A 27,946-nucleotide genomic window follows, 5' to 3' on the forward strand; every position below is an offset into this window, starting at 1 on the left:
AACAATAGCAACAATATCTTTTCTGATATTCAATTTTTTTGCCTGCGATGGCCAAGCATGACAGCTAAGAAGAAAATCTAAGTCAAAAGAAAATTGTTTAGTGTTAAAAACATTATACAATATCCACATGAGAAATGCGTAACTACAAAATTTTAAAGAAGCTTATATGATTGGCGAAGATCATGCATTCTGCTATCGTTTCGTGAACTTCTAAAGGCTGAAATAGAATTATAAGGATCAGAGTAGTTTAAAAGATTACTTTAAGAATTTTAATGATACACCATAATTTTCCAAGGTTTGCAACGGAGCATCCGATAACGACATTATGTAATACCAATAAAAACTCTTTAAAGGTAATTGATTCACTTGCTATCAATTATAGTGCTAGTTAGTACATGTCAAGAATTATACTAGCGAAAAGCAATTTGCGATTTTACTGAAAAATAATGAATTCTGGCTGACCAACATACTTGTTTAGCTGCCAAGTCTTTGATATCTTTGGCTTCGTTCATTTCCAATTGAACTTCAGAGCTTTGTAAATCGATTGCTCCTACAAAAATTGTAGACCAAAGTCAAACATTACAGTCCCGACTGAGCTTTATACAGTGTGCTTATGAAAAGAAGAACAGATTTTAAACGAAGCAAAAAAAGTAATCATCGCACTGAGGTTTAGAATGATCAACTCCCTTCCCTAAGGTATTTAAAATGTTGTTTTGAAAAAAATGGGGGGGGGAGGTCTAAATTCTGGTAGAAATTTTGATAATTTTCAAATTAAAATCTGTTCCCGCTTTTTTCCGGACACACTGCATGACCGTAAAGACAGTTTTTCGGTTGCGGCTCCTGGACTAAAATGACACTATAATGGATGTGGGTTAAAAGATTTGAAATCGATAATTTTTTTAATTGTGGTAGGCATCAGGTCGAGTAGTACTTAATTAAAATACAACTTTATAATTAATTTATGAAAAAATGATACCGTAATAGCTAAAAATTCAGAAAAATCAGTTTTGGTTTGGAAAAAACCGATCAGTTTTTGGTTTGCTGGTTTGAGCCGTAAACTCTTTCTATGGTTTTGCCAAATAGTTTTAATAACTGATTTTTTTGTTTAAAAGATGAAAAAATAAGCATACCTAGCTGTGATCGTTAGAATTTGATTCGCCTTGCGATCAACATCAAATGTTGAATAGCTAGTTTCATCTCTTCAAACCTGTAAATAAGTAAAGTGAAATACAGGGTGTCCCGAAAAAAAGTATCGAGTTCGAACATGATTCTGAGTAGAAGGTTGTTGCGTGTGTTTAACAAAATGTATAACAATATAAACCAATTGAAAACAATGGAAAAACGGCTCGTCATATACCAGGTCTCTTGTCCTTAAGGGAGTTTATGTCGAGTAAATAGGTTTCTTTTGTTGTCGCTATAAAAAATCTGCATAATTAGCGTGTTGTGACAAAATTCTTTTGTTTCAAGCCTGATTATGCGCAAACTTTTAGGGCTTATATTTTGGGTACACCTCTCCTATACGAAAAGGTATATACCCTATATCTTCTTGCTCAGAATTTCCTAGCGATTCTACTGATATAACCGCATCATGAACACACCATAATATGGAAAGCTAGAGCTCGAGAAAATTATAACTTCATCTCGATTTTACTCGACTTCTGACAGTTTTACGAGAACTAATTCAATATCATTGCGTTAAGAATTTCTTTTGCTATACATTATGGTTAAATATTGCTCCTTATTCTTAAAAATTGAACTTTATCGTCAAATCATGTAGAAACTGTCCGATTTGTATGGCGAGCCGCCGTCTTTTCTGGACTTTCATTTAATGACCTAGTCAACGTTTTTACAATAGAATTTTCAATAGAAGTGATCGTTGAACTTTGAGTAATCAGAAAAGCTGGTTTTCCATCTCTTTACATTCCTCTGTTCATAGTATGCATCACTACAATGAATCAAAAAATTTGTCTGTTTTTTTTCTTTTGATGCCCCACTTGCAACCAATCAGCTTTTGTAAAAATTACGTTATTCAGAAGACAGGGTGTCCCTAATTAAAGTATCGAGTCGAAACACAACTATGAGTAGAAAGTTTTATGTGCGTGTTCACAAAATTGTATTTTAAGCTCTCCCTCTTTTTTCTTTGTCATTACGATTAATTTATACGTTGTAACTACCTTTTGTAATAAGCCTGTGTGATGGAGAACGTTCTTATATTTTAGCGATAACACACACAAACTTTTCTACTCAATCGCATGTTCAAACTCGATACTTTAATTAGGGACACCATGTACAGTGTATCTTGAAGATAACCAAATTTGGATTCTGATTGGTCAAGCCCTGAAATTCTATTGTAATATGACGTGACCTCGGTAGGATTTCCTACCGAAATACGGAACACTTTTCAGCAAAAGCACGCCATCTAGCCCTTCGGGGCTTATCAAGGGTTTATAGGTATATTGTAATACATTTTTACGCCGGCCTTATTGGCGTTATTTTAGGGCTAGTGGCGTAATAAGGGCCGGCGCAAAAAGGGCCAAAATTTTGCAATTTTTACTTCTTCTCAATTTAAAGGTATTTAGGTATAATTAGACGATGAAAATTATTCATTCTTTTACTCCATGTCTAAAACTTCGAGAAAATCATTGCAATGAAATTTTCAACAATTTACTATCGAAAAATGACATTTCAATGTAAAATTTAGTCAATATTTACTGTTTTGAAGCCTAAATAGCGGTTTTTACAAGTTCTTGCGTTATTTACGGCCCTAATTGGCGTAAGCCCAAAATTAGGCTGTGGCGCAATAAGGACCGGCGTAAAAAGGGCCGATAAGGTACTCACTGTTGCCGGCATTTCTTTTCATCCTGTACTTTCTGTAATTCAGGAACATTTTCAAGGGCTTCTTTAAAATTCATTTCACCCATAGCTATTTGTTGTGCAGCCTACAAGGAGGAATGACAGCTTGAGGAGAGGTTATTCAAATTTTATTTATCCTAACATTGATCTAACTGATTGATCTGGTTACTTGACTGGACCAGGCTTCCCGTTTTAGAGCTTCCCGTCCATGTAGTGTGTTCAGTTTTAGAGCTGACTAAACAACCGCCATCCTGTTTTCAATTTGTCAATAGCGCGATTTGGAATCTGAACGTTTAAGAATCGAAGGTAAATTAGAAACAAGATGGAGGACTAGCCCACTTCAAAATTGGACACACTTCCACGGGAAATATGTGCTGAACCTATCTAGTGTGTAAAAGAATACGATATCTGTGATCCCAAATAAATACAAAGAAACAAAAAAGAGTCAAAAGTTTAGTAAGACACTCAGTCGATCCACGGTATCTCGAAATCTTACCTAGGGATGTATTTATTGGGTTATTGCGATATTCAAGTTCACAATTTCGCAAAAAATAAATCGATCGAGATCGCTGACTTGCAGAATTTAGCCCCTAAGTATTTTATAACTATATTTTGGCGTCAAAAATACTATTAATTAGCTGCTTTTTGATAAGTTGGCGTTTTAAGGCCGTTTTCAACTAATTTTTGGCCGATTTGCGAAACTCAATCAACGCGAAAATAAATCAATAAATAAGATATTGCATTTTTTTCGGCGCGTAGAAATCAATCCGATTAATGTATATGAGACAAGGAAAGTTCGATGTGGCAAGATAGCTCTGACTGACATTAAATGAACGTCTTTTGGAGTTATCTTTCGATGAAATTTAAAACCTACCTCATAAAAAAGTTTATACTTGGATAGTATGATTAATGACGTCACCAATGGGATTTAGTTCCCAGATCACACTGACTGCATATCTGAATAAGGTAAACCGAGTTTGGACTTTGATCTGAATACGAGAGTTGATAGGGCATTTGTAAGCTTAGATAATGCCTGTGTAGGAGGGATGAAAACGAGAATAGTTACAGTTACCGCCTGCTGGGTAGAAGCTGTGTTATTGACTAGAGGGGGAGGGTAACTATTAGTTACAAAGAAAGATAATACTTCTGTGTCATATTCATTCTTGGATTTGTCTATTGAACCCAATCAAACTTAGTTTAGGTCATTGATCAATGAGTATTTAGAGGTTTGAGTTCATATCAGCATAACTCATAATATTTTGAAGGGCTTTGAAGGACAGTCTCGCGGCTAGAAACTTTTTCGATATTCGTAAATTCCCGCGTCAGTTTCTGCCAAACAAGAAATTAAATGTGTTTTTAAAGAATTCGCGAAATTCTAATTCGCAAATTTTTTCTAAAACTAGAATCGGCGAAAGTTTCTACTCTTAAAAAGTATATTTCAAAATTAATTTTTACCTATCCTGCTCGCTGATCAAGGAGCAAAGATCGGAACTGAGGTAACATGTCGTGACGTCGGTCTGCTAAATACACCGTTGTTGTTCTATAATGAAATGAAATGTCTATTAAGTAAGATTTATGTAGCTTTTCGTTGAGCTGAGCTGAGGTGTAAAGGCCAGTACCCAATAAGCATTTTATGGTCGGCGAACAAAGCGCACGGTTTAATTATTGCATAAATTACATAAATCAAGCTTTCAAAGGCTGTCGCTTTGAGCGCAACAAGAGTTGGAACTTTTCAACTTTGTTCGCTGAGCTTTGCAGCTTCGTCCCTATTGTTCTTTTTTAATTAGCCAATCAGAAGAGACATATAACTCTTTTGTACCATGTGCAAAAAAATATCAACAATAGAAAAAAGAAAAAATGTGCAGCATATCTCTACTTTATTTTGGATCAGTGGAATGGGAAAAAGCGTTCAGCGACCAAAACGCCCGAGTAGTGCGCCTTGTTCGCCGACCATAAAATGCCGAGTGGGTAGCGGCCTTAACTAAACTCTTTTACTTAAGTCTTGCGACCACAGCCGACAGTTGTCTACCAAAAAGTAGGGGTTGGGCGCCAGATTTTCTTTTTCTTAAAAATGTCTTCTTTTAAATAATTTTGTTTGAATTCTTAATATCATAAAAACATTGTTGTTGAGTATCTCTTTTCTCTGGAACGCGACCTCAAATTTTTAATACACCCCTTCTGACAGACCCACTGGGACCCTTCCCACTTGAAAAATTGGCCAAAATATCATCCCCAGTGGAAAATTATACTCTAATTTTTGTCCCCACTGAATATAATCAGATAAGCAAATCCTCACTGCAAAATAGCGTGCCATTTTTTCCATCCCACTGAATTTTCTGGCTCAAAAACAATGGAAGTCAAATCTCCAGTCATGAAAAAAAAACAGGAATATCAATCCCCATCGATTTTTGGTCTGTTATTTTTACCCCCACTGACTCAAAAAATCCCACCGGGACTGTGAGAAGGGGGTGTATTAATACTTACTTCGAACGAGCTTGTAAATCAGTCAAACTGTTCGGTTGAACAAAATATGTGACGTCCGCAATATGAACGCCCAGTTCCCAATTCCCATTGGCCAGTTTCCTGAAAAGTTGGAACATGGGGATAAAATACAGTACCTGGTGTGGCCTTAAAGGATATGTTTTTGCGATTTGGTAAGGGCAAACAAGCGAAGATCCAAACTACAATTGCTGTGGAAATGTTTTTGACAATAAGTTTGGAAAAAAGAGTGGCAAGAGCAGTCGAAAAAGATTTAAAAAAAGAAAAAGATTTTCTCCAACTTTGAACATTTCGAGGCCTAGTTGTTTGAGGGTTAATAGAGTGTAAAGTCCCGCCTGCGTTTATAAAAAGGTCAAAATCCCCAAATCAAAAATTCTTGGCTCCGTCTCTGGTTGATCTTGCGATTGGTTTTAGATCATAAGTACCCCTCCAGGGTTCAGACAGACCTTCGAAAATAAAATTCCCTGAGTTTCCCTGAATTTTAATCAATTTTCAAAGGTTTTTTCCCTGAGAAATTCCTCATTTTAGCTATTTTTTCCCTATTTTTCCCCTGAGTATCAAGCAAACCATAAAAACTAAGCAGAGTCAAAAGAGATGTATCGTTAAACAAAAGGCACACAAATCAAATGGTAAACCTAAGGTAAAAATTAAAGCTACAAATACTGCATATGAATAAACACTTTAAAACTAAAAAAACTTTTAAATCTGTTTAACCATTCATTCTTCAAAAAATAAAATTCCCTCAGTTTCCCTGAGTTTCCCTGATTTTTCTGAAAATTGATCATATTTCCAGGTTTTCCAGGTTTTCCAGGGTCTGTCTGAACCCTGCTCTCCGAGCAAGAAAACATGATAAGAAATGTGACTTGTTGTAGGACTCGACAATCAACCACTAGTTACGATACATTGATCAATAATTTACCTGGAAACCTAGACATTTGTATGTTCCTACTGTCTCGCACACCCAGTCAAATAAGACTTCTATTTTAATCTACAGGACGACTTTGTCCTGGTATGAAGACTTGGCCCATTCAAGTGGAAATTTCATAGTTTATCGAACTTGACAGTCGGTTATAATAGATAATCTTTAGATCTATTGTAAGCAACTGGACGCTTGACATATAATTTATCATCCGCTACTATTCTAACAGACTGAACAGTTCTGTTTGGTAATAAGACGAGACTCATTCATGTGAGAGTTCAGTGTACCTGACAGATAGTGTGTCATCAACATCTTCGCAACCTTTAGGATCGATACTGAAGATAAAATGTGAATCTCTAAAATGAAGAAGTCAGAAGTCATTCATTAAAAATAATAAAGCTTACTATCTGGTATACAGTAAACCCCACTCTTCTCCCGCTTGTTAGTTTTTGTGACTGATTTTTCAACCTCACGGAGCTTATACGGAACTGACCATGAATCTTAATCAGATAAAAAAAATTCACTTACCAAAAGCCAAGTAACTCGTTTATTTCTACCCCGTGCAATTAAGCCCAATTACAATTATCAAAAAAATAATAAAGAGTTTTAAAAAATTTCAATTTTTCAATTAACAAATAGCCATAAAAAAGTTCATTATTACCTCAAATCTTTTCTTCTTTGTATTTCGCCATCGCACATTTTCCATTCATTCTCCTTTGTATTCACAGGCATCTCCTTTAATATCCCTTCGCTGAAAGGGATCACTGATAGCCCGTGTTCCATCAAAATGCTTGCAATCTCAGTCTCGACGTTTCCCGCAGGACCAAGAAATTTGACGAAGTGGCCGTTGGGATATAGAGATCCCACATCCCATGAGTCCAATGCGAACTACAAATCTAAAATACAAAATAACAAAGTAAGAATTTTTCTGTTTCGCGAAAATAAATCTGGTGAAATTTTGTAAAATCAATTTTCTAAAACATGGGAAATGATTACTATTTTCAGGGCCATTTTCATTACCGAAGCTCGACCCATGAGAAACTTTTAAAACCCTCACCCCAGGGCCCGGTTGTTCGAAAGTGGATTAGTGGCCGATTAGCTTAATTTTCGATTAAATCTCGATAAGCGCCGATTAACGCAGAACCGTCGGTTGTTCGAAAAAAATTAGGCTTAAATCTGGATTAAATCCCGATTAAATTGGCCAAATTTTAATCCTGCTCTGACCCAGGATTAACGAGGATTAAGAGACTTTTTCCTACAAAAAAAGTGAAGTCGCTGCATTGAAGTGAGAAATTTGAACAAAAAAAGATTTTCGAATGTTTTGAAAACATTCGAAAAGTGAAGTCAAGATTAAGATTTTTGAAAACACAGGCAAAATGTCCACGATTAGTTAAACTGACGTTCGAACAACGGAAGTTAATCGCCGGGATTAACTAATCGAAATCTAATCGCGATTAGCGCTAATCGGGAGTTAATCTAATCGACTTTTGAACAACCAGGCCCTGACTCCTGATAATAAATCCAGGAAGATTTCGCTTCGATTTTTGAGTAGTGGTGAACATTATAAAGCTGAAATCTGATTGGATGATATCAATATATACGATATAGATTAAAGACACCTTAAAAATGCGTGCTTGTCGTACTTAGCGTTCTCTATACATCAAACCATTACTATCATACTCTCCTTGAAACAGACGTAGAAACGTGGTTGTCTGACATTCCCACTAAACAATGTTTAGTCATATACCCTCGAAGTCCGTGTTTGCCGTGCTCAGCGTGTCCGTCAAAATATGTTTACTCGTATACCCTCGCAGTCCGTGCTTGCCGTGCTCAGCGTGTCCGACAAAATATGTTTAGTCATATACCCTTGAAGTCCGTGCTTGCCGTGCTCAGCGTGTCTGAATTGTCAAAGAAAATTCTTACACCCTACCTTATACTTTACACCCTACTCATACACACCCTTTACACCCTACTCATATACACCCCCCCCACACACACACTTGGCACATACACCCCTCCCACACACAGTGTCTTCATATCCCGTGTTTGCCGTGCTCAGCGTGCTCATCAAACGATGTTTAGTAATACACCCTCGCAGTCCGTGCTTGCCGTGCTCAGCGTGTCCGACACGATATGTTTAGTCATATACCCTTGAAGTCCGTGCTTGCCGTGCTCAGCGTGTCTGAATTGTCGAAGAAAATTCTTACACCCTACCTTTACTTTACACCCTACTCATACACACCCTTTACACCCTACTCATATACACCCCCCCCACACACACTTGACACATACACCCCCCCCCACACACAGTGTCTTCATATCCCGTGTTTGCCGTGCTCAGCGTGCTCATCAAACGATGTTTAGTAATACACCCTCGCAGTCCGTGCTTGCCGTGCTCAGCGTGTCCGACACAATATGTTTAGACATATACCCTTGAAGTCCGTGCTTGCCGTGCTCAGCGTGTCTGAATTGTCAAAGAAAATTCTTACACCCTACCTTATACTTTACACCCTACTCATACACACCCTTTACACCCTACTCATATACACCCCCCCCCACACACACACACACTTGGCACATACACCCCTCCCACACACAGTGTCTTCATATCCCGTGTTTGCCGTGCTCAGCGTGCTCATCAAACGATGTTTAGTAATACACCCTCGCAGTCCGTGCTTGCCGTGCTCAGCGTGTCCGACACGATATGTTTAGTCATATACCCTTGAAGTCCGTGCTTGCCGTGCTCAGCGTGTCTGAATTGTCGAAGAAAATTCTTACACCCTACCTTTACTTTACACCCTACCTTTACTTTACACCCTACTCATATACACCCTTCACACACACTTGGCACATACACCCCCCCCACACACACAGTGTCTTCATATCCCGTGTTTGCCGTGCTCAGCGTGCTCATCAAACGATGTTTAGTAATACACCCTCGCAGTCCGTGCTTGCCGTGCTCAGCGTGTCCGGCACAATATGTTTAGTCATATACCCTTGAAGTCCGTGCTTGCCGTGCTCAGCGTGTCTGAATTGTCGAAGAAAATTCTTACACCCTACCTTTACTTTACACCCTACTCATATACACCCTTTATACCCTACTCATATACACCCTTCACACACACTTGGCACATACACCCCCCACACACAGTGCCTTCATATCCCGTGTTTGCCGTGCTCAGCGTGCCCATCAAACGATGTTTAGTCATATACCCTCAAAGTCTGTGCTTGCCGTGCTCAGCGTGTCCGTGAATTTCGAAACAAAAAAACGTGGGCCTTTTGTTTTCAATTTCCAAGACCAGACGAGGGAAACCCTTGGGCGGTCCGGCAACTGGTAAGGCAAAGCAGTCAGAAAGGAAAACGTTCACAAATCCCAGACCGGGCAGGATTGGTTCTGGTCATTGAATTCTTGAAGTTGAAGTAACTTAGAAGTTGTAATTTTAACTAGAGGTTGCGTTGGGTAGTTTCAGCTGAACATGGCATCGAATTATATTCAAAAGACTGGTAGCAAGAGGGGCTATGGATCCTGTCAGAGTTGTGGGCAGGAATACCACAGTCGGAAAAAGCCGAAAGTTTGCGACTGCGGAAGAGAACTCGGTGGGTCTTTTGTTTGCGACAGTGACAATCGTAGCAACCTGAAATTGGACGATAAAAAAGTTCTTCCAGTCTCCGTTGTTGTTTACAACGATGACAGAGGATGTCTAAAATCTATTAAAATGAACAATAACGGAGACAGGAAGTTCTTGTTCGCAACAAATTCCGATTTAGTTTGCTACAACAATGACTGTCGCGATTTGAGGTCCGCTTCTGTAGCATCAAAAGTTAGCTTTGAATGCAAACATTCGAAGCACCCCAGTGTGCAGCCAATGTATTCAGTGACGGAATTTCAGCTCTGTGATATCACAGAATTTACTCCAGACCTGAAAAAACAAAGTGATATCGTTGAAATGCAGTCTCTTCTAAACAAGTCTGACTTTAAATATCCTGCCGTTGCTAAAGTTTCCTGCAAGAGCTACGCAGTGAAAGCTTTCACCAGCACATCTACGGCAAAAATGAATTATGTTCACGTGAAGGTTGCTGCCATAAAAGGTAACGGAAAGAACCAAATTAGGTGCATGGCCAACGACTGCAGGAAGAAGAAAGGTCGCACAAAAACTGTAAGTAATTTTTCACTGTTTTTTATAAGAAATAGCATTCTTTGCTTAGCTTTTTTCAATTTTCTCAAACTTCGCAGGTTTAAATTTGTGGGTAGGTACAGTATCGAACTTCTTGAACCTCACTGTAAGTCCCGATAATAGTTCTATAACTTTGGCGGGAATACAATGGGTTTTCCTCTGACAGACGCGCGTGCGCACTAGTATCACAACAAAATCATCCAAAACTTGCGAAAAAAAAACTAGCTACAAACAAACTGAACAAACAGAGAAAAAATGACTGTGATGTGTTTTAAACTTGTAGCTAGGTTATAGCCTGCTTATTATCTAAAGTCTGGAAAATTTGGTTGGTGTGTAAAGAAGGTATCATATTTTGGTTTCAATTCTCGAAATCTGTGTCACTGTGATAACAGTACGTCCCAACTTCAACAAAGTTCATTCAATGTCAACTATTAATTGGGCAACCTTCTGACCTTACACCAATGTAGCAACTGCAAGATCATAAGTTATACCATGACTTTTTTTTTTTTTTTTTTTGGACCTACCTCCGGGTGCCCCGGTGGAGGTTCTATAAATTAACACATGTCCGTCCGTCCGTTCGTTCGTCCGTCCGTCCGTCTGTTACCAGCTTTTCTCAGGATTGGCTCATTAGTTTTTTCTGTTTTTTTGCACAATCATGCAAAATGGCAATGCCCAGAACGTGACGGAGCCCGATTTTTGAGAAAAGATATATTTGGGCAAATTTGGGCCAAAAACTGCCTAAAAATAGGGTTTTTTGGACTTTGTGCAAAATCATGTCATTACTTTTTTCCGAATTTTTGTACAAAGATGGAGGGCAAGATTCTCTAAAGAATGGCTGAAGTGTTTTTTCTTGGAAAATTCTTATTCGCCTTAAAAGACGGATTTTCGTATTTTAGGGAAATTCCCTTTAACCAAATAAGAAAATATAGCTTTTCTCAATGTTGACTCATAATTTTTTTCTGATTTTTTGCACAATGATGCAAAATGACAATGCCCAAAATGTGACGGAGCCAGATTTTCAAGGAAAATCTTTTTGGGCAAATTTGGGCCAAAAACAGCTTAAAAGGTTTTTTGGGTCTGAATGGTTTAAGTGATTTTCGTATTTGGGGACATTCCTTTTTACCATTTTACATTATTCAACACACAAGCTTTATTTTTCCATTCTGAATTTTTGTACAATCATTGTCACTTTTTTCTTATTTTCATCTGATGTTAATCATTAGGTAGGTCCATTCAGCATCTTGCTTGTTTTTTTTCATATGATTGAGGAACTACATTACACTAACGAACATATACTACTTACAAAAAAAACATAGAAAAAATAAATAGCTCCTCCCCCCGCAAGGCACTAAGTGATATCGCCAAGGGTACTAAGCTATTGAATAAAAGAAAAAAAAACTTAAAGGGAAAACCATCACTAAAAGGATAAACAAAAATATTAAAAAATATTAGAGCTGTGTAAGAAGATCATTAAACTAAAATAAGGCACCACTAAACCTTTCAGAGTCGAGAATAAATTCAATGACAAGATTAATTATTATGTTATTTATGTTGAAAGGTAATTCTGGATCACCGTACAGCAAAAGGTTGAAGAGTTTAGGAGGGCTTAGTGGATAAATATTTATGTCTTGGTTCAGAAGTTTGTTGAACAAAAGATGTCTTGCCTGAGAGTAAATAGAGCAGTGCAAAAGAAAGTGTTGAGAGTTTTCGATGGAATTTGTTCTACACGCACAAAATGGATCTAAGGTGTCACGAAAACCGTGTCTAAATTTATGTTCATTGAGGTGACTAAATCCTACTCGAAGACGATTGAGAAGGATCACACCCTGGTTGTCACGAGCTCCAAAAACAGGAGAAAGTTTGGGCCGTAGAAACTCAAGGATTGCTTTTTTGAAGGTAGATACTGAAGGCATATCTCTTACTCTTAGGTGCCAAATAAACGGTCCCCCCCGCTTGTTAATTTTTCGAAAATTTTCCAACCCCCCCGGACCTTATTAGGACCCCCCCGTTTATTAATTTTAAAGAATATTTTCAGTTGGCTAAAAGAAGTCCCCTTATTTTGCTCCAAAAAGCCTGATTTTAGCCTATATTTACCTTATTTTTGGGTTTTCATAAGTACAATTTCCAACCCCCCGGCAAATAGGTCCCCCCCGTTTATTGAAATTTCGAAAATTTTCCAACCCCCCCGTTTATTCGAACCCCCCCCGTTTATTTGGCACCTAAGAGTATACGACCAGCCAGAATATTCCACTGTGTTATGCAGTATGGATAAAAAGAATTCCGGAAACGCTCAGTTCGAATATTAAGTTGATAAATAGGATTTCTTGTTCTTAGATTACCCGGTGCCGCAAGTCTTGCTGGTTAGTAGTTACGTAAATAAGAGGGGGCTAAATTGTTTAAAATTTTGTAGAAGAAGACCATTCTTCTACTAAATCGACGATCAGCAAGACTCTCGAGACCAAGTTCAGAATAAAGTTTTTCTTGAGACGTTCCACGAAAGCAGCCAGTTATAGCAAGGCAAGCATTATATTGGATGGATTCAAGCTTACGAACAAAAGTCTAATTTCCAGGATGGTCGTATATAATATCCCCATAGTCTAAATGTGGTCTAATGTAAGATTTGTATAAAGTAAGCAGAGATTTTCTTGGTACATGTTTGCGAAGTCTGTTAATGAGGCCAATACCTTTGTTGGCCTTTTTTATTTTTTCGTCTAAATGGTGACTGAATGAGAGTTTGGAATCCAAGATAAGACCTAGGTGCTTCTGACATTCACTAGTTTTTATGTCAGTATTATTGAAATATAAAACAGGAGCATTAGCTGGTAAGAGCCTTTTGGAAAAGTAAACTTCCACAGCTTGTTTTGTGGGATCAGGATTAAAAGACATCTTCCATTGACGAGCCCACTCACTTATTCTTGCAAGACCTCTGTTTAATTCCTCACCGCTCAAAAGTTGGTCAATCACTAATGAAAATAAAGACGTGTCATCAGCGAAGATTTTAGCCTTGGTCTCGAGATTGTTGGGAAGGTCGTTGATGTAGATTAGAAAAAACAAAGGACCAAGAATTGAGCCTTGAGGAACTCCTGCCTTGATTTGTTTCCACTCAGAGGTTTTCCCATTCAGAGGTTTTCCCATTACCATGACTTTCGTTACAAATAGCAGATAACAGATTGTTGGTGGTCATAAAGTGTTGCAGTCAACCAAATGAACAAAAATCACTAAAGAGAACATACACATAAATCACTAAATGTAAGGAATTATGACTGATTCACTGCCACTGTACAAAGATGAAAAATTTTGCCCAACCATTGTGAGTTATCAACTTAAAACTTAACCTGATCTGAACAAACCTACAACTGTCCGCAGCAAATTGTATACTTTGATCGGGTTAATTTTCGCGAGCCAAAATGAATTGATATAATTTTTCTGGATTTATTTTCACGAATTACATGTTTTTAACTTTTATAAGCATAACGTTTATAAGCATATGCAGGCTCAGTTTTTAGTACTTAAACAATGGTTCTATTGTTTGAGAACAATAGAATGCTAAGCATAATGCGAGCCTGATGTAGGGGCAGACACTTGCTTATAAAAAAAAAAAATGTAGTGTTTCAAATATTTCGTGCGGATTTTATTTCACGTATCAGCCTAAAATCAATCACAGGGATCTTCACAATTTCGTGAGTCTGCAAACTCACACGATATCGCGTAAAAAGGGGAAAACTCGGGAAAACGCAAATGCAAATGCAAATGAAAAGGTTTCAGTTGTTTAAGAGGTCCAACTATCAGCGGCGGGTTTGAGGGGGCTCAAAAGATAATATTAGTAAAGTACCTTGTTAAAAAGAGAAATTGGGAAATTGAAATATTTCCGCTTGGATTTTGTTGAGATTGGGGGGAACCTTTCCATTCAACATTTTGTTACCAAAGCCAATTTATGACCTTATGTACCATACATCTTCCTCTATGGAATTTACTTGCCAAATTAAGTTTTCTTTCTGCTAGGTTCGTGTCTTTGGTTTGTTTACGTTTCATACAGTTAAATCTGGCTTCCTTTGAATCACTTATACGACCTTTAGTCTTTCGAGTACTTCATAAATCTAAATGACTTAAAAACGCTTGATTTTCACTCCCTTCATCATAGGTATGTCTGCTATACAGTATTGGAATTGTTTGTTAACTTGTCGACTAGTCTAAATGAAATAGAGAGAGAAAAAAATTAATTTTGTTATCAAGCATAAAACGAAATCCTCTAATAGATACTGCCCTGTAAAATAGAAGTAAATCAGGTGACTGGATCAAAACAAGATTAATTTCGCATAGCGAAAGTATTACGATAGGCTTTCGTGGTGGCGGTGGCGGTGATGAACAAAAATTAGAAAACGAAAGTGCTTTGGAAACTTCTAGAACATTCTCGAATAGTCTAAAGATGGACTCACTCGCTAAGGTAAGATAAAATCTAACGTTTTGTCAGTCCGCAAGTCCAGGTAGACGTAACCAAGCATTTTTAAACATCGCTCGTTTTTAAAGAAATGGCAGTTTTCAGCATGCTGTCAGCTGGTTGTTTGTATTTCTGTCATGTTTTTTGTGTTTGTTAGAGTATTTACGAAGGTTTTTATTTCTTTTATGTGTAGTTAGTAAATGCACCAATAAAATGATAGGAATCTTACAATTAAAGAGATATGACATTAAGCCAGACCCGATCAATCGAACTTGTCGAACCAATCGAATAATCGAACTCCATCGTGCATTGAAAAAAAGCACCCCATGATATTGACTCAATGAAAAAGTGTGCCAAATTTCAGCCAAATCTGACAACTATTTTTTAAGTGTCCAGCCTGGAGTCTGCCCTAAAGTTTTCGGACAGAAAACATCGTCAGATTCTAGCTCAACTGAAATTGAAAATGTCTATATGGTCCGTAGAATCTTCTATACTAATTGAGTTTATGAAAAATTTCTATAACGCTAGCCCAGTAACATATTAAGGTTTCTAAAATTTGAACGCCGCGGCTGGAAAACCTATCCTCCTTCGATACAAAAAGTCTCGCGCTATTCGGTTTCAAGACTGTCACGACGGATTTGCATGATTTCGAGCTATTTTATATCAACACACGCAACAAAATCCAACATTGTTGTTTGATGATTAAACTTCGTCTAATATCATTTAAAAAGGTTTCAATGTTGGTAGCATTGCATATGCGCCGGTCTTAATCTGTCCGCATGTGAAGCCAACAAACGGGTAAACCTTCAGTGCTCAATCGCAAAGCGCGAGCCTCTCCTTCACAACTAAGGCTTTTTCTTTCCTAGAAGCAACCCTCTCACCACCTCAGACACCTTTGGACGTCTGCAACGACGGGTACCCTCGATAATTTTGACAGGGTAACTATGGCATTTCATTGAACACAGACTTCCGTTATCTTAAAAAGACATATCAACGAGGCTTACGGACACAAATTTTTGACTAATGTTGAAAGTTTAGAAGTATAATTTTTATTATTGTATTCGGCATTTTAAGCCGAAACAATGTCAGGAATTAACCAACATTATAGTATTTTAAAGGCTTTTGATGTACAAGCAAAACCGTTAACCGGCGTTTGCGACGACGTCTAGTAATATATATTAAAATTAACTGTATCAAAACGATAAAACTCAAATTTAAATATCCATTATCTATCACTGGTCAAAACTTGATGCACGTAGCCCTTTACAATCATAAGATACATACAATCACGGACGGACAAAATGTTGTAGACTTTTCAAAATCGAGCACGCTTAGTACGGCAAGCACGAGATCTGAACACACTGTGTGTGAGGGTGTCTGTGTATAGGGTGTCTGTGTATAGTGTATGTGTGTGTGTGTGTGTGTGTGTGGGAACACTCGTAAAACTGAAAGGAAAGGGGTGTAAAATTTTAACTAATTCAACGAGCACGCTTAGCACGGAGAGCACGAAATCTGAACACACTGTGTGTGGGGGTGTCTGTATATAGGGTGTCTGTGTATAGGGTATGTGGGTGTGTGTGTGGGGGCACTCGTAAAACTTAAAGGAAAGGGGTGTAAAATTTTAACTAATTCAACGAGCACGCTTAGCACGACAAGCACGAGATCTGAACACACTGTGTGTGGGGGTGTCTGTGTATAGGGTGTCTGTGTATAGGGTATGTGGGTGTGTGTGTGGGGGCACTCGTAAAACTTAAAGGAAAGGGGTGTAGAATTTTAACTAATTCAACGAGCACGCTTAGCACGACAAGCACGAGATCTGAACACACTGTGTGTGGGGGTGTCTGTGTATAGGGTGTCTGTGTATAGGGTATGTGGGTGTGTGTGTGGGGGCACTCGTAAAACTTAAAGGAAAGGGGTGTAAAATTTTAACTAAATCAACGAGCACGCTTAGCACGGCGAGCACGAGATCTGAACACACTGTGTGTGGGGGTGTCTGTATATAGGGTGTCTGTGTATAGGGTATGTGGGTATGTGTGTGGGGGCACTCGTAAAACTTAAAGGAAAGGGGTGTAAAATATTAATTAATTCAACGAGCACGCTTAGCACGGCGAGCACGAGATCTGAACACACTGTGTGTGGGGGTGTCTGTGTATAGGGTGTATGTGGGTGTGTGTGTGGGGGCACTCGTAAAACTGAAAGGAAAGGGGTGTAGAATTTTAACTAATTCAACGAGCACGCTTAGCACGACAAGCACGAGATCTGAACACACTGTGTGTGGGGGTGTCTGTGTATAGGGTGTCTGTGTATAGGGTATGTGGGTGTGTGTGTGGGGGCACTCGTAAAACTTAAAGGAAAGGGGTGTAAAATTTTAACTAATTCAACGAGCACGCTTAGCACGGCGAGCACGAGATCTGAACACACTGTGTGTGGGGGTGTCTGTGTATAGGGTGTCTGTGTATAGGGTATGTGGGTGTGTGTGTGGGGGCACTCGTAAAACTTAAAGGAAAGGGGTGTAAAATTTTACCTAAATCAACGAGCACGCTTAGCACGGCGAGCACGAGATCTGAACACACTGTGTGTGGGGGTGTCTGTGTATAGGGTGTCTATGTATAGGGTGTATGTGGGTGTGTGTGTGGGGGCACTCGTAAAACTGAAAGGAAAGGGGTGTAAAGCCTTGAGAGCTATTACTCCTATCCTGAATTATTCCTAATTAGTCTTTGGGTTAGAATTTTATTGGTTTTCTAACAGCCAATCAGATTGCAGCTTTGTAATGTTCACCGAAACCCCGATTTTTTGGTCACGCAAAATTAAATCACGCGTAAATTAATCCAAGCATTCACCTTACTAAACACACGGGAAGACTCTTGGTTTTACTGATAAGATTCATTTAATATATCACTAGCAAAAAAGTGGTCTATGAACGACAATTTTGGTAAAAAGACCCCTTTTTTCTACTTTCCATCCGAAGTTCTAAATGGCGTGCTTTGAGCCCTTCCAAGAAAAAAAAAAGTGATTATCGCAAAAAATATTGCTGCTATTGTTTTCGAAAACCCGCGAAGATTCTGATTGGTCAAGCGCTGAAATTCTATTATAATGTCACGTGACTTAGATAGGATTTCCTGCCTAACCTCGGCACACTTTTCAGCAAAAGCACGATATCTAGCCCTTCGGGTTTTGTAAATCTATGTTCGTACCCTTCATACAAGAGAGACTAGATTCTATCTATAAATCAATCCCTCGGTGAGAATACCTTTCAGTTTTCAGACGATCTTTTTGACGTGTTGTGATGCGTATCTTGGGGATTTTCCTGTCCCATGGTATCCCCAATACCTTCAAACAAAACCAAAATATATATAATAAGACAACGTACACCCTTATAAAGTTAAAGTTTTTTATTGACATGGTCTGTACAGAGTCAAATTTTATGCTGAAAACAGCAGAATTAGAATTTTAGAAAAAGAATTAGATCATTTTTATGAACCTGGATGATGGTATGAATACCGAAAAGCTTCGTGAAAAATAAAAGTTGTTACACCCATGAATTTGTTATATTTTTGTTTTAAATCCAATATGACACTAGAATTTTAGAACCTTTCAAATCTAATTCTTACGTGATAGAGTAAGATAGAGTAGGATAAAGTAAATTTAGATGTAGTTTCTTATACTTTAGGCGTAGAAACTTTCGCGAGCAGAAACTTTCGCGATTTTCGCGAATTTTGGCCCTTTTCGCGAAAGTAAATGTCTTTAAAAATTCTAGGAAGGACCATTCGCGAAAGTTTATGCTCGCGAAAAATTCTTGACAAAATAGAAAATCTGTAAAACTTCAAACTTTGAATAAAATGTAACTTTTATGGCACTTTTTAGCCTGCTAAAAGACTAAATAAGTCAAAGGACAAATGTTTCAAGGCAACCCAAGAAGTATTTGTGTCTCTAAGCCATTTTTTCATGTGAAATTTCTCAATTTTACGTCTTGATTCGCGAAAGTTTATGCTCGCGAAAAATATTTTTCCGTTAAATTCGCGAAAGTAAATGTCGTGAATTTCGCGATTTTTCGTCCTCGCGAAAGTTTATGCTCGCGAAAGTTTGTACGCCTAAAGTATAATTTTTTCTTCGTGATCGTAATATTTTGGATTAAAATGAATCACCTTAAATCATAAAACTTATGCACAAAGGCAGTGGAAAGTTTTATTGTATTGAGACCTGTATGATATACCTTAGAGGATCGACTGTTGATTTCTTCCTCCGGTATAGAGACGACATAATCACGCAGGTTCCGTTGTAAAACACCGACAACACGACCTGTTGCCATTTTGTCGTCAGAATCGTTGTGCTGATTAGTCGATGACGCTAAAAATGAAAACATTAATGTCCACATAAACGACCATTAGACTTGTCCGGAAAAATGCGTCAATGAGGGAGGGGCTGGACGATATGTTTCCCATGATGACCCTCTACATTTAGGGGGGGTTGGGTTGATGATACTTTTAAGAGGGAGTATTGCTTGTAATATCAGGTACACTCTTAAAATTCAAATTGCCATCTAAATTGTAAGATCAAAATCAGAATTCAAGAGGTACTATCTATTTTCTAAAGCGAAATTTGAGAGTCTCTTTAGAGTAAAATGTCTGTGGATAAAAATTCAACAACCTCTTATGAAAAATCGTACATCCTGAACACCCTTTGACAATTTGATAAAAATTGACGTCATTTGCTCTCTCTCGATAAAATATATTTGACGTCAGTTTTTTCATTGGCAATTTTTTCAGATATAAGGACAAAGTCTCTTTTGTTTATTAAGATGGATTTCTCCGAACTTACAAGTTTAACCATGAATTTTATGGAACATTTATCATTGTTATTGGTCAATAATCTTAGTTTACCATAGTTACTGCACAAGCGACTGAGGTTCGATTCTCACTCGCAGCGGTTCACTTGGCAAGTTAATGAACCTTTGCCCGGGCCAACAAATGCCGTGTGAAGGGTATTGGGCAGCCAGTCCAAGGTGCTCACGGGGTGCTTATATAAAGCATCTATAATTGCGAAAATGGGCCTGAAAGCCTCCTGCAATTCAACCAAAGAGAAAACAGCATGTATAGACTTTTTATAGTTACTGCGCCGTTCATCATTAAACTTCATTGACGTAGAAAATTTTTTTCTTTTGACAGCAAATCAACTTTTCGAAAGTTTGGTCTTTGGCGCAGCACGAAGTATAATAGCATATCGGATGTCTCACGACGAGGAAGGACAACTTGAAGGTCTATTTCTATAAATTAATCCAAAGGGTACGTATGTACATTTTCCTGGATATGAGCGCGTCTATAAGCTGTCTATTCCTATCCCATCACGCAATTTTTAATCACTGTGTTACGTCCATCACGCTTTACGTGTTTTGCCTCACATTGATTGACATCAGTTACTTAAAACGGCACTGCAATGACTCCAAGTGACAATCTCCCCAGGATCCTACAGACGCGTTACAGACGAACGGTGTCGAGAAAGAGCCGTGATCGTCAGGTGAAGGCAGGTCTATGAATAGTATGTTTTGTCATTTTTCCTCTGCGCAAAAAGCTTCATGGAAAAGATGAGGTTTGAGGTCACAAGAATCTGGTGGAAAAACAAATTCAAATGAAACAAGCTAGATGCTGAATGGACCTACCTGATGATGAAAGTTAGATAGCAATGCGAGGAGAAAAATGAAAAAAAATCAGTCAGAAAATATAGCGTTTAGCGAAAATGCATAACGCAATAAATTCATCATTGATTGTTGATGTGGGGAGAGGGAAGGGCTATAGGGAAAAAATAAATAGAAAGTTCTGGTCGCAAAAATCAGTTTTATTGACAATTGAATCATGCTTGATGGTGAGCATTGTGATCAATAATGTTTTTGTGTAAAAAACATAGAAATGAATATAAGGAAAAAATCCAATAAAAATCTGCAAACACGGCGATTACCGGCATTTTTTATTGTCATTTTGCATCATTGTTCAAAAAATCAGAAAAAACTAATGAGCCAATCTCGAGAAAAGCTGGTAACAGACAAACGGTCAGACGAACGAACGAACGAACGAACGAACGAACGAACGAACGAACGAACGAACGAACGAACGAACGAACGAACGAACGAACGAACGAACGAACGAACGAACGAACGAACGAACGAACGAACGAACGAACGAACGAACGAACGAACGAACGAACAGACGACGGTTAATTCATAGGACCTCCACCGGGGCACCCGGAGGTAGGTCCAAAATTAGATATTCGGCGTCTTCCGATCCTGATTAACTCGAATAATCAAATCTCTTTGTTGTACTTGAGTTTGACTTTCGTTGAAAGGAAGAAAAGCTTAAAGCCGACCGCCTAAATTCAAGTAAAAGTACTGCGACCGTAGTCGCGCGGTCAGGCGCGTGTCACTTTATTATTTAATGATTCCCCTAAACTCGATCCAATCCTTTCGTTAGACTTTTTTCTATTGTCTTTAAGACTGGGACGGTTTCGGGGTGGTAAAAATACCCGCGCGGCAATTGGCGGCTACGGTCGAAAAGGTGTATTTAGGACGGTTGGGTATGATTCAAAAAAGAATATCCATGACAATAGATCAAGAGTGCTCGATACAATGAATAGATTTTGATTGTTTTTTCAGGTTCATCAAACGAATCGTTGAGCACAGGACGAAATTTATCTCATATCATGACATCCACTTTCGAGGTCGAACAAAAAGATATTATTCTAATGCAAAATGAAAGTCTGGAGACCTTACAAGTGAAAGAAAATTTTTTGATGATGCAAGATATTGATACACGAACTGGTTATGTACGAAATAACCGACGCCACAGCACAGACAGTGGGAAAGGTATGGGTAGTAAATTTTAAACTTTTTTTTCAATAATAGGTTCTAAACGGAACAAATATACAAACACTAAAGGTTCCTGGCCTCCCGCTAAAAACCCTAGATTATACCGCCAGGAGGTAGGAACCAAAAAAACAAACAAAAAAAAACAACATTTCTATTATTGGATAGGCTCCATTATTCGGTAATATTGAAAGTACTCATAAACGACTCTCTACAATTCGATACGCTCCCTTATTCGATGAAAATCTAAATCGAATTAGAGAATGTCAACTGTAATATCATTTTGACCTTGTGTATTGAGCTATCCTTCATGCTGTTGAAATTGAAATGAAACAAAATATTCATGATATGCAGCTTTGCAATGTCTTCTGACATTACATCACGGACCCAATAGCGGATTGGTTGTAAGTGACGTAAAATCAGTTAATACATCAATTTCAACCAATCAGCTGTTTGGGTCCGTGGAAAACATTGCAATGGTGCATATCATGAATTCTCGTTCTATCCACACAATAATCTCACATCAAGTTTATTGGATAATTCACCATTTCGTTTTTCACTTTTTCACCCTATTCATATATTTGACCTTTTGTTGATTAGAATTTCAATTTAAATATTCTCTTTCAGGCGTTCGAATGAGGAACAAGAATTTCGAAGAAACGATTGGTCAACTCTGTAGGCGTATTCAAAATCAGAGGCTCATGGCAAGGGATTGAGACGGAGACAAAAGTTAGTTGTCAAACCTCTAAAACAAAAGCAAGTGGGAAGAGTTTGTCACCAGGTGTAAAAAAAAGTAAAGTGAGTATCAAGTCTGGACTGACTCGATATAACTCTAGTGCCATGGTACAAAGCCAAGTCATTCCTTACATCGAACAGACGAGGGATATATCACATAAAGAGCAATCTAAGAATACGCCTCAAAAAGAACAAACAAGGGATCCATCTTGCATAGAACAAATTAAAAATACATCTGCCACAGAAGAAAGTAAGAATACACTTCAAAACTGGGATACGCCTCAGGAAGTAAAAAGCAAAATTAAACCTAAAACAGCACAAAGCATAGCTACATCTAACAAAGTACAAAGCCAAACTGACCCTCACAAAACATATAGCAAAATTAACCCTCACAAAATACAAAGTAACACTAACTCTCAGAGAGCTGAAAGCAAAACAAACTCTCAAAAAGTACGAAGCCAAACTACACCACACAAAGAACACAGTAGGAGTGTAAAAAAGAAGAAAGAAGAAATCGACAAAAAATTAAATCAAATGGCGCGGGAACATATGATCGCCATAAGCTCCAGCTCCAAAAACTCAGCCACCCATGATGGCGTTGGCGCTCCTAATGACAGCGAGGATTCCATAGAATCGGATGATGCCTCGTTCGAGAAAATCACGCCCTATTGTAATATAGTGGAATGCCGCCCCGTTGAAGGGGAGAGTTACTTGGAAATATCTCATGAGGATGATAAAACTAGTCCATTCACTCAACAACAACAAGACGGAGCACCTTCAACTACGCAGAAAGCTAAATCAAGCAAGTTAAAACGTTTTCGGAAAAGTGTTCGCCGACTTTTTGCTAGACGTTCGCAAAATGCTTAAAAAATGAAAATTTATTAAACTACAAAACGTATATTGTAATAGCTAGCACAAGTCCTTTGGAATTTCGAAGTCCCCAAAATGCTTTTACTGCTTTTTTTTCACTATCTGAATTTTGTTTTTTTTGGATGGCATAGATATACTCATTGCCAAATGAAAATCAACCCTAGTAAAGTTCTAGAAAAAATATATCATCAAGTAATACCTCATCGAAAATATAGTTTAGGATTTATCTATTTGACCAAACATTTTCATTTGTACACTTTTTTGAAACTTTGAGCATTGCTGATTTCAGAAATGTAAAATTGACAGGATATGACCTCTGTAGTATTTGAAGTTGTTTCAAATATGACAAAAAAATTTGTCTCTACTTAACTGAAAGCTTAGGTTAATACTTTTTGACATCGGCCAAACTTCTACCAATGTTATTGTCGTCATCAACAGTCAAGTCTTAGTAACAAATCGTAACATTCAATTAAGTATAGCAGTGACCTAAGCAAGGTTCTTCATCTAAGACGTAAAATGGATTTTACTTAGCAAGTATGTACAAGCACACATTCTTGAAATTTTTGATGATTATGCAGAATTTTGAGGCCTCTTTTAAAGATATATAATATATTCTTCACTGAGACGGGAATCTGTCTGAAACGGAAGACCTTTCAACACACTTACAATTAGATTCTGAATGCTGATGAATAGAGGTAGATCTGGATTTCCATTGAGATTCTGGTAACAATTCCACCACCACCGAATCACCGTCTACTGCACGGTTTCTAAGAAGAAGAAAATAGTTGTCATATCTGGACCAAAATAGCTCGAAACTTCCCAGCAGTTTGCCAAAATAATTTTGGTGTGTGCCGATTTTGGTTGATATCATTGACAAATTTTGAAAAAAGTATTATTAAGATTTAAGCTTTAAAAAAACTTAACTTAAAAACTTCTGGAAAGAAGACTAAAAGAAAAGTTCACCGATTTTTCCTAATATTCCGATTTCCTTTTAAAACAGGTCCTTTTCTAGGTTTCCAGGCTTTTTCAAACCGCTGAGATGCCATGGTAATAGTCCAGAAGTTTGAAGGATCAACGTTTTACGGTTGTACACCTTTGAGTGGCAAAAATAAGCCATTGCACTGGTGAACATCATGCATTGAAAACAAACCTTGCTGCAGTACCATAGATGAGGACTTGAGATATATTATTTGTACTGGTGGAGGAAGAACTAATCTTGCCGTCCCTGTTTAGAAATGAAAGAAAATTTTTATGAGGAAACTTTATTGCTAAATAATTATAAAAAAGAACATTATCATATATGATAACTATGAAGACTTTATGAAGAAGTTACTTTAGACACTTCCTTAAGTTGATTTAAGAAGAAGATTGAAATTGTTTTTTTGCTTCTTTTACTGATTGGTTCTGTGAATATTTTAAATAAAAACACAAGTTGGTATGATAAAAAGCTTCATAAAGTGTTAAAGATGCCGTTAGTATGTATCAAAACTCTATATTTCATACCCTTTTTGAATGAACGCTTCCATCATAGGTCGGTGTTTATTGACTTTCAAGTAATTTGCAAAGAACCGTCCCTGTAACATTAAAAGATAATTATTTATCTTCTCAGAATAAACGTGAAGTAAAAACATTACTAAAAAAGTGGTTTAAATGTAGGTTTTCGAGACAGTACCGAGTGACTCAAAAACTTTGAGGTATGACTTTTTAAATCTACCCCATTAGTGTTAAGCTTTCGAATTTTTTTTTTTTTTTTTTTTTTTTTTTTTATCTATAGTATATGAAACACGAACAAATAGTACAAAACTAAGGGTTCCTAACCTCCCGCAAAAGGACCACCAGATCATACCGCCAGGAGGAAGGAACCCAAACTAAGCTAACAATAAATTAATAAATCAATTGATAAATGCATGGAGAAAAAAAACTTACTAAAGAGGATAAATACTAACAAAAAATAAAAAACAAAAACAAAAAGAGCTTGGAGAGCAGTTTAGAGTAAAATACTAAAATAACGGTCCCCCAAAACGGCTTGTGTCACGGATAAATTTTATTGTTATACTCAATATATCGTGATTTTTGACAATGCTAAAATCGGGGTCGCCATAAAGAAGTATTCTACACAATGTTTTGGGATTAAATGGAAACAAGGTTATGTCAAGTTGGAGAAGGCTGTCAAACATCACAAGTCTGTCATTAGAGTAATCAGAGCAATGCATCAAAAAATGCTGTGTTGTTTCTACTGAATTTTGTCGACAGTTGCAGAAGGGGTCAACTGTGTCTGCAAAATTATGCCTGAACTTATGCTCACCATCGTTGTCACTAGCTCTGAAAATTGAGTTAGCACTGGGTCTGAGAAATCGGAGAATTGCTTGCTTGAAAGACTTAATAGTGGGAAGATTTCGTATATGATCTCCGAGGTTATTCCATTCATTTATGCAAAAAGGAAAGAAAGAGGCACGATAACGCTCGGTTCTACAGAAAGGTGCCTCGAGTGGTGGTTTTATCCTTCGCCCTGCATTGCGTTCTTCCTCTCCTCTCTGGGGAGGAAGAATATTCGTAAGATAAGCAGGAGCAAAGCCATTGATTATTTTATAAAAAAATACGAGTCTTCTAATTAACCGTCTGTCTGCCAGGCTTTCAAAGCCTAGCTCAAGGTATATTTTTTCTCTGGATGTTCCTCTGAAGCATCCAGTAATTGCAAGACAGGCATCATATTGAACAGACTCGAGTTTTTCAGAAAATGTAGAATTACCAGGACGATCATATACGATATCTCCATAATCTAGGTGTGGTCTAACATAGGTTTTGTATATAGTGACAAGAGATTCCCTGGGTAGAAACTTACGAAGTCTGCGAATAAGACCAATACCTTGATTAGCTTTTTTTATTTTTTCATCAAGGTGACGGTCAAAGGCCAGCTTTTGATCAAGTATGAGACCAAGATGTTTTTGATGATCCTGAATTGCAATGGCTGCATTATTGAAAATAATTTCTGGGGGGTCAGCTGGATTTAACCTCCGGGTAAAGTACACTTCAACTGCCTGTTTAGAAGGATCAGGGTTGAAGGACATTTTCCATTGATGAGCCCACTCACTTATCTTCTCCATGTCACTGTTCAGTTCTTGAGAGCAGCGAATATGGTCTAGGATAAGCGAAAACAAGGATGAGTCATCAGCAAAAATTTTGATCATGGAAATGATTCCTTCAGGGAGGTCATTAATGTAAATCAAAAAAAAGAGGGGTCCGAGAATAGATCCCTGAGGTACACCTGCCAAGACTTCCGTCCAATCAGAAGCTTGACCATCAAGAACAACCCGCTGCCGTCTCCCGTGTAGAAAATTCTGGATTAATAAAAGAAGGGAGCCAGAAACACCATATGACTTAAGTTTGAAAATTAAACCATCGTGCCAAACTCTGTCAAAAGCTTTGGAAATATCAAGGAACTGCTATTTGTAACGAAAGTCATGGTATAACTTATGATCTTGCATTAAGGTCTTGGTGTAAGGTCAGAAGGTTGCCAATTAACAGTTGACATTGAATGAACTTGGTTGAAGTTGGGACGTACTGTTATCACAGTGACACAGATTTCGAGAGATTGAAACCAAAATATGATACCTTCTTTCTATGGAAACACACCAACCAAATTTTCCAGACTTTAGACAATAAGCAGGCTATAGCTTAGCTAGCTTCAACTAGCTACAAGTTTAAAACACATCAGTCTTTTTTCTCTGTTTGTTCAGGTTTGTTTGTAGCTAGTTTTTTTTGTTTTTTTTCGCAAGTTTTGGATGATTTTGTTGTGATACTAGTGCGCATGCGCGTTTGTCAGAGGAAAACCCATTGTATTCCCATTTTTTTATTTTTTTCCCGCCAAAGTTATAGAACTATTATCGGGACTTACAGTGAGGTTTAAGAAGTTCGATACTGTACCTACCCACAAATTTAAACCTGCGAAGTTTGAGAAAATTGAAAAAGAATACTATTTCCTATAAAAAACAGTGAAAAATTACTTACAGTTTTTGTGCGACCTTTCTTCTTCCTGTAGTCGTTGGCCATGCACCTAATTTGGTTCTTTCCGGTACCTTTTAAGGCAGCAACCTTCACGTGGACATGATTCATTTCTGCCGGTGAAACTGCTGTGTGAAAGCTTTCACTGCGTAGCTCTTGCAGGAAACTTTAGCAACGGCAGGATATTTAAAGTCAGACTTGTTTAGAAGAGACTGCATTTCAACGATATCACTTTGTTTTTTCAGGTCTGGGGTAAATTCTGTGATATCACAGAGCTGAAATTCCGTCACTGAATACATTGGCTGCACACTGGGGTGCTTCGAATGTTTGCATTCAAAGCTAACTTTTGATGCTACAGAAGCGGACCTCAAATCGCGACAGTCATTGTTGTAGCAAACTAAATCGGAATTTGTTGCGAACAAGAACTTCCTGTCTCCGTTATTGTTCATCTTAATAGATTTTAGACATCCTCTGTCATCGTTGTAAACAACAACGGAGACTGGAAGAACTTTTTTATCGTCCAATTTCAGGTTGTTACGATTGTCACTGTCGCAAACTTTCGGCTTTTTCCGATTGCGGTATTCCTGCCCACAACTCTGACA

The 27,946-nt window shown here is 37.8% G+C and overlaps 3 protein-coding genes across 3 annotated transcripts in view; 1 reads left to right on the forward strand and 2 right to left on the reverse strand.

Annotated features, from left to right (window-relative positions):
- LOC136811139 (NEDD8-activating enzyme E1 catalytic subunit-like) overlaps positions 1-7,003 on the reverse strand; it is a 47,624-nt gene extending 40,621 nt beyond the window's left edge. The window contains exons 1-5 of the mRNA XM_067067757.1: positions 6,933-7,003; positions 6,559-6,627; positions 5,338-5,436; positions 3,747-3,810; positions 2,839-2,939 (exon numbers count right to left, since the gene is read on the reverse strand). Coding sequence (XP_066923858.1) covers positions 2,839-2,939; positions 3,747-3,810; positions 5,338-5,436; positions 6,559-6,627; positions 6,933-7,003 — 404 coding nt within the window. The remainder of the gene's footprint in view (positions 1-2,838; positions 2,940-3,746; positions 3,811-5,337; positions 5,437-6,558; positions 6,628-6,932) is intronic.
- On the reverse strand, positions 1-27,455 carry LOC136811148 (DIS3-like exonuclease 1). The gene is made up of 15 exons (XM_067067768.1): positions 27,351-27,455; positions 24,846-24,916; positions 24,493-24,567; positions 24,009-24,109; positions 19,098-19,231; positions 18,135-18,214; positions 6,933-7,167; positions 6,559-6,627; positions 5,338-5,436; positions 4,309-4,393; positions 3,728-3,810; positions 2,839-2,939; positions 1,131-1,207; positions 471-550; positions 1-217 (listed from the first exon to the last, which is right to left on the reverse strand). The coding sequence occupies exons 1-7, from the start codon at positions 27,453-27,455 to the stop codon at positions 7,071-7,073; spliced, it is 663 nt and encodes a 220-aa protein (XP_066923869.1). The 3' UTR covers positions 1-217; positions 471-550; positions 1,131-1,207; positions 2,839-2,939; positions 3,728-3,810; positions 4,309-4,393; positions 5,338-5,436; positions 6,559-6,627; positions 6,933-7,070.
- On the forward strand, positions 20,054-23,322 carry LOC136810852 (uncharacterized). Its single transcript, XM_067067440.1, has 3 exons — positions 20,054-20,139; positions 21,528-21,737; positions 22,365-23,322. The coding sequence occupies exons 1-3, from the start codon at positions 20,109-20,111 to the stop codon at positions 22,451-22,453; spliced, it is 330 nt and encodes a 109-aa protein (XP_066923541.1). The 5' UTR covers positions 20,054-20,108; the 3' UTR covers positions 22,454-23,322.
- Positions 27,456-27,946: the final 491 nt, after the last annotated feature.

The sequence above is a fragment of the Clytia hemisphaerica genome, unplaced genomic scaffold, assembly GCF_902728285.1.
Source record: "Clytia hemisphaerica strain Z4C2 unplaced genomic scaffold, Clytia hemisphaerica genome assembly, whole genome shotgun sequence".
NCBI classification, from domain to species: domain Eukaryota; kingdom Metazoa; phylum Cnidaria; class Hydrozoa; order Leptothecata; family Clytiidae; genus Clytia; species Clytia hemisphaerica.

What these genes read in the sequence shown, in the direction of transcription:
- LOC136810852 (XM_067067440.1), top strand. Translation starts at nt 20,109, where the DNA reads ATGTCTCACGACGAGGAAGGACAACTTGAAG. An exon ending in CGAGGAAGGACAACTTGAAG is followed by an intron (nt 20,140 to 21,527) that starts GTCTATTTCTAT and finishes TTGTTTTTTCAG; the next exon opens with GTTCATCAAACGAATCGTTG. An exon ending in CAGCACAGACAGTGGGAAAG is followed by an intron (nt 21,738 to 22,364) that starts GTATGGGTAGTA and finishes ATTCTCTTTCAG; the next exon opens with GCGTTCGAATGAGGAACAAG.
- LOC136811148 (XM_067067768.1), bottom strand. Translation starts at nt 27,455, where the DNA reads ATGAATCATGTCCACGTGAAGGTTGCTGCCTTAAAAGGTACCGGAAAG. An exon ending in ATCTATGGTACTGCAGCAAG is followed by an intron (nt 24,110 to 24,492) that starts GTTTGTTTTCAA and finishes TCTTCTTCTTAG; the next exon opens with AAACCGTGCAGTAGACGGTG. An exon ending in TCAACAGTCGATCCTCTAAG is followed by an intron (nt 18,215 to 19,097) that starts GTATATCATACA and finishes TTTTGTTTGAAG; the next exon opens with GTATTGGGGATACCATGGGA.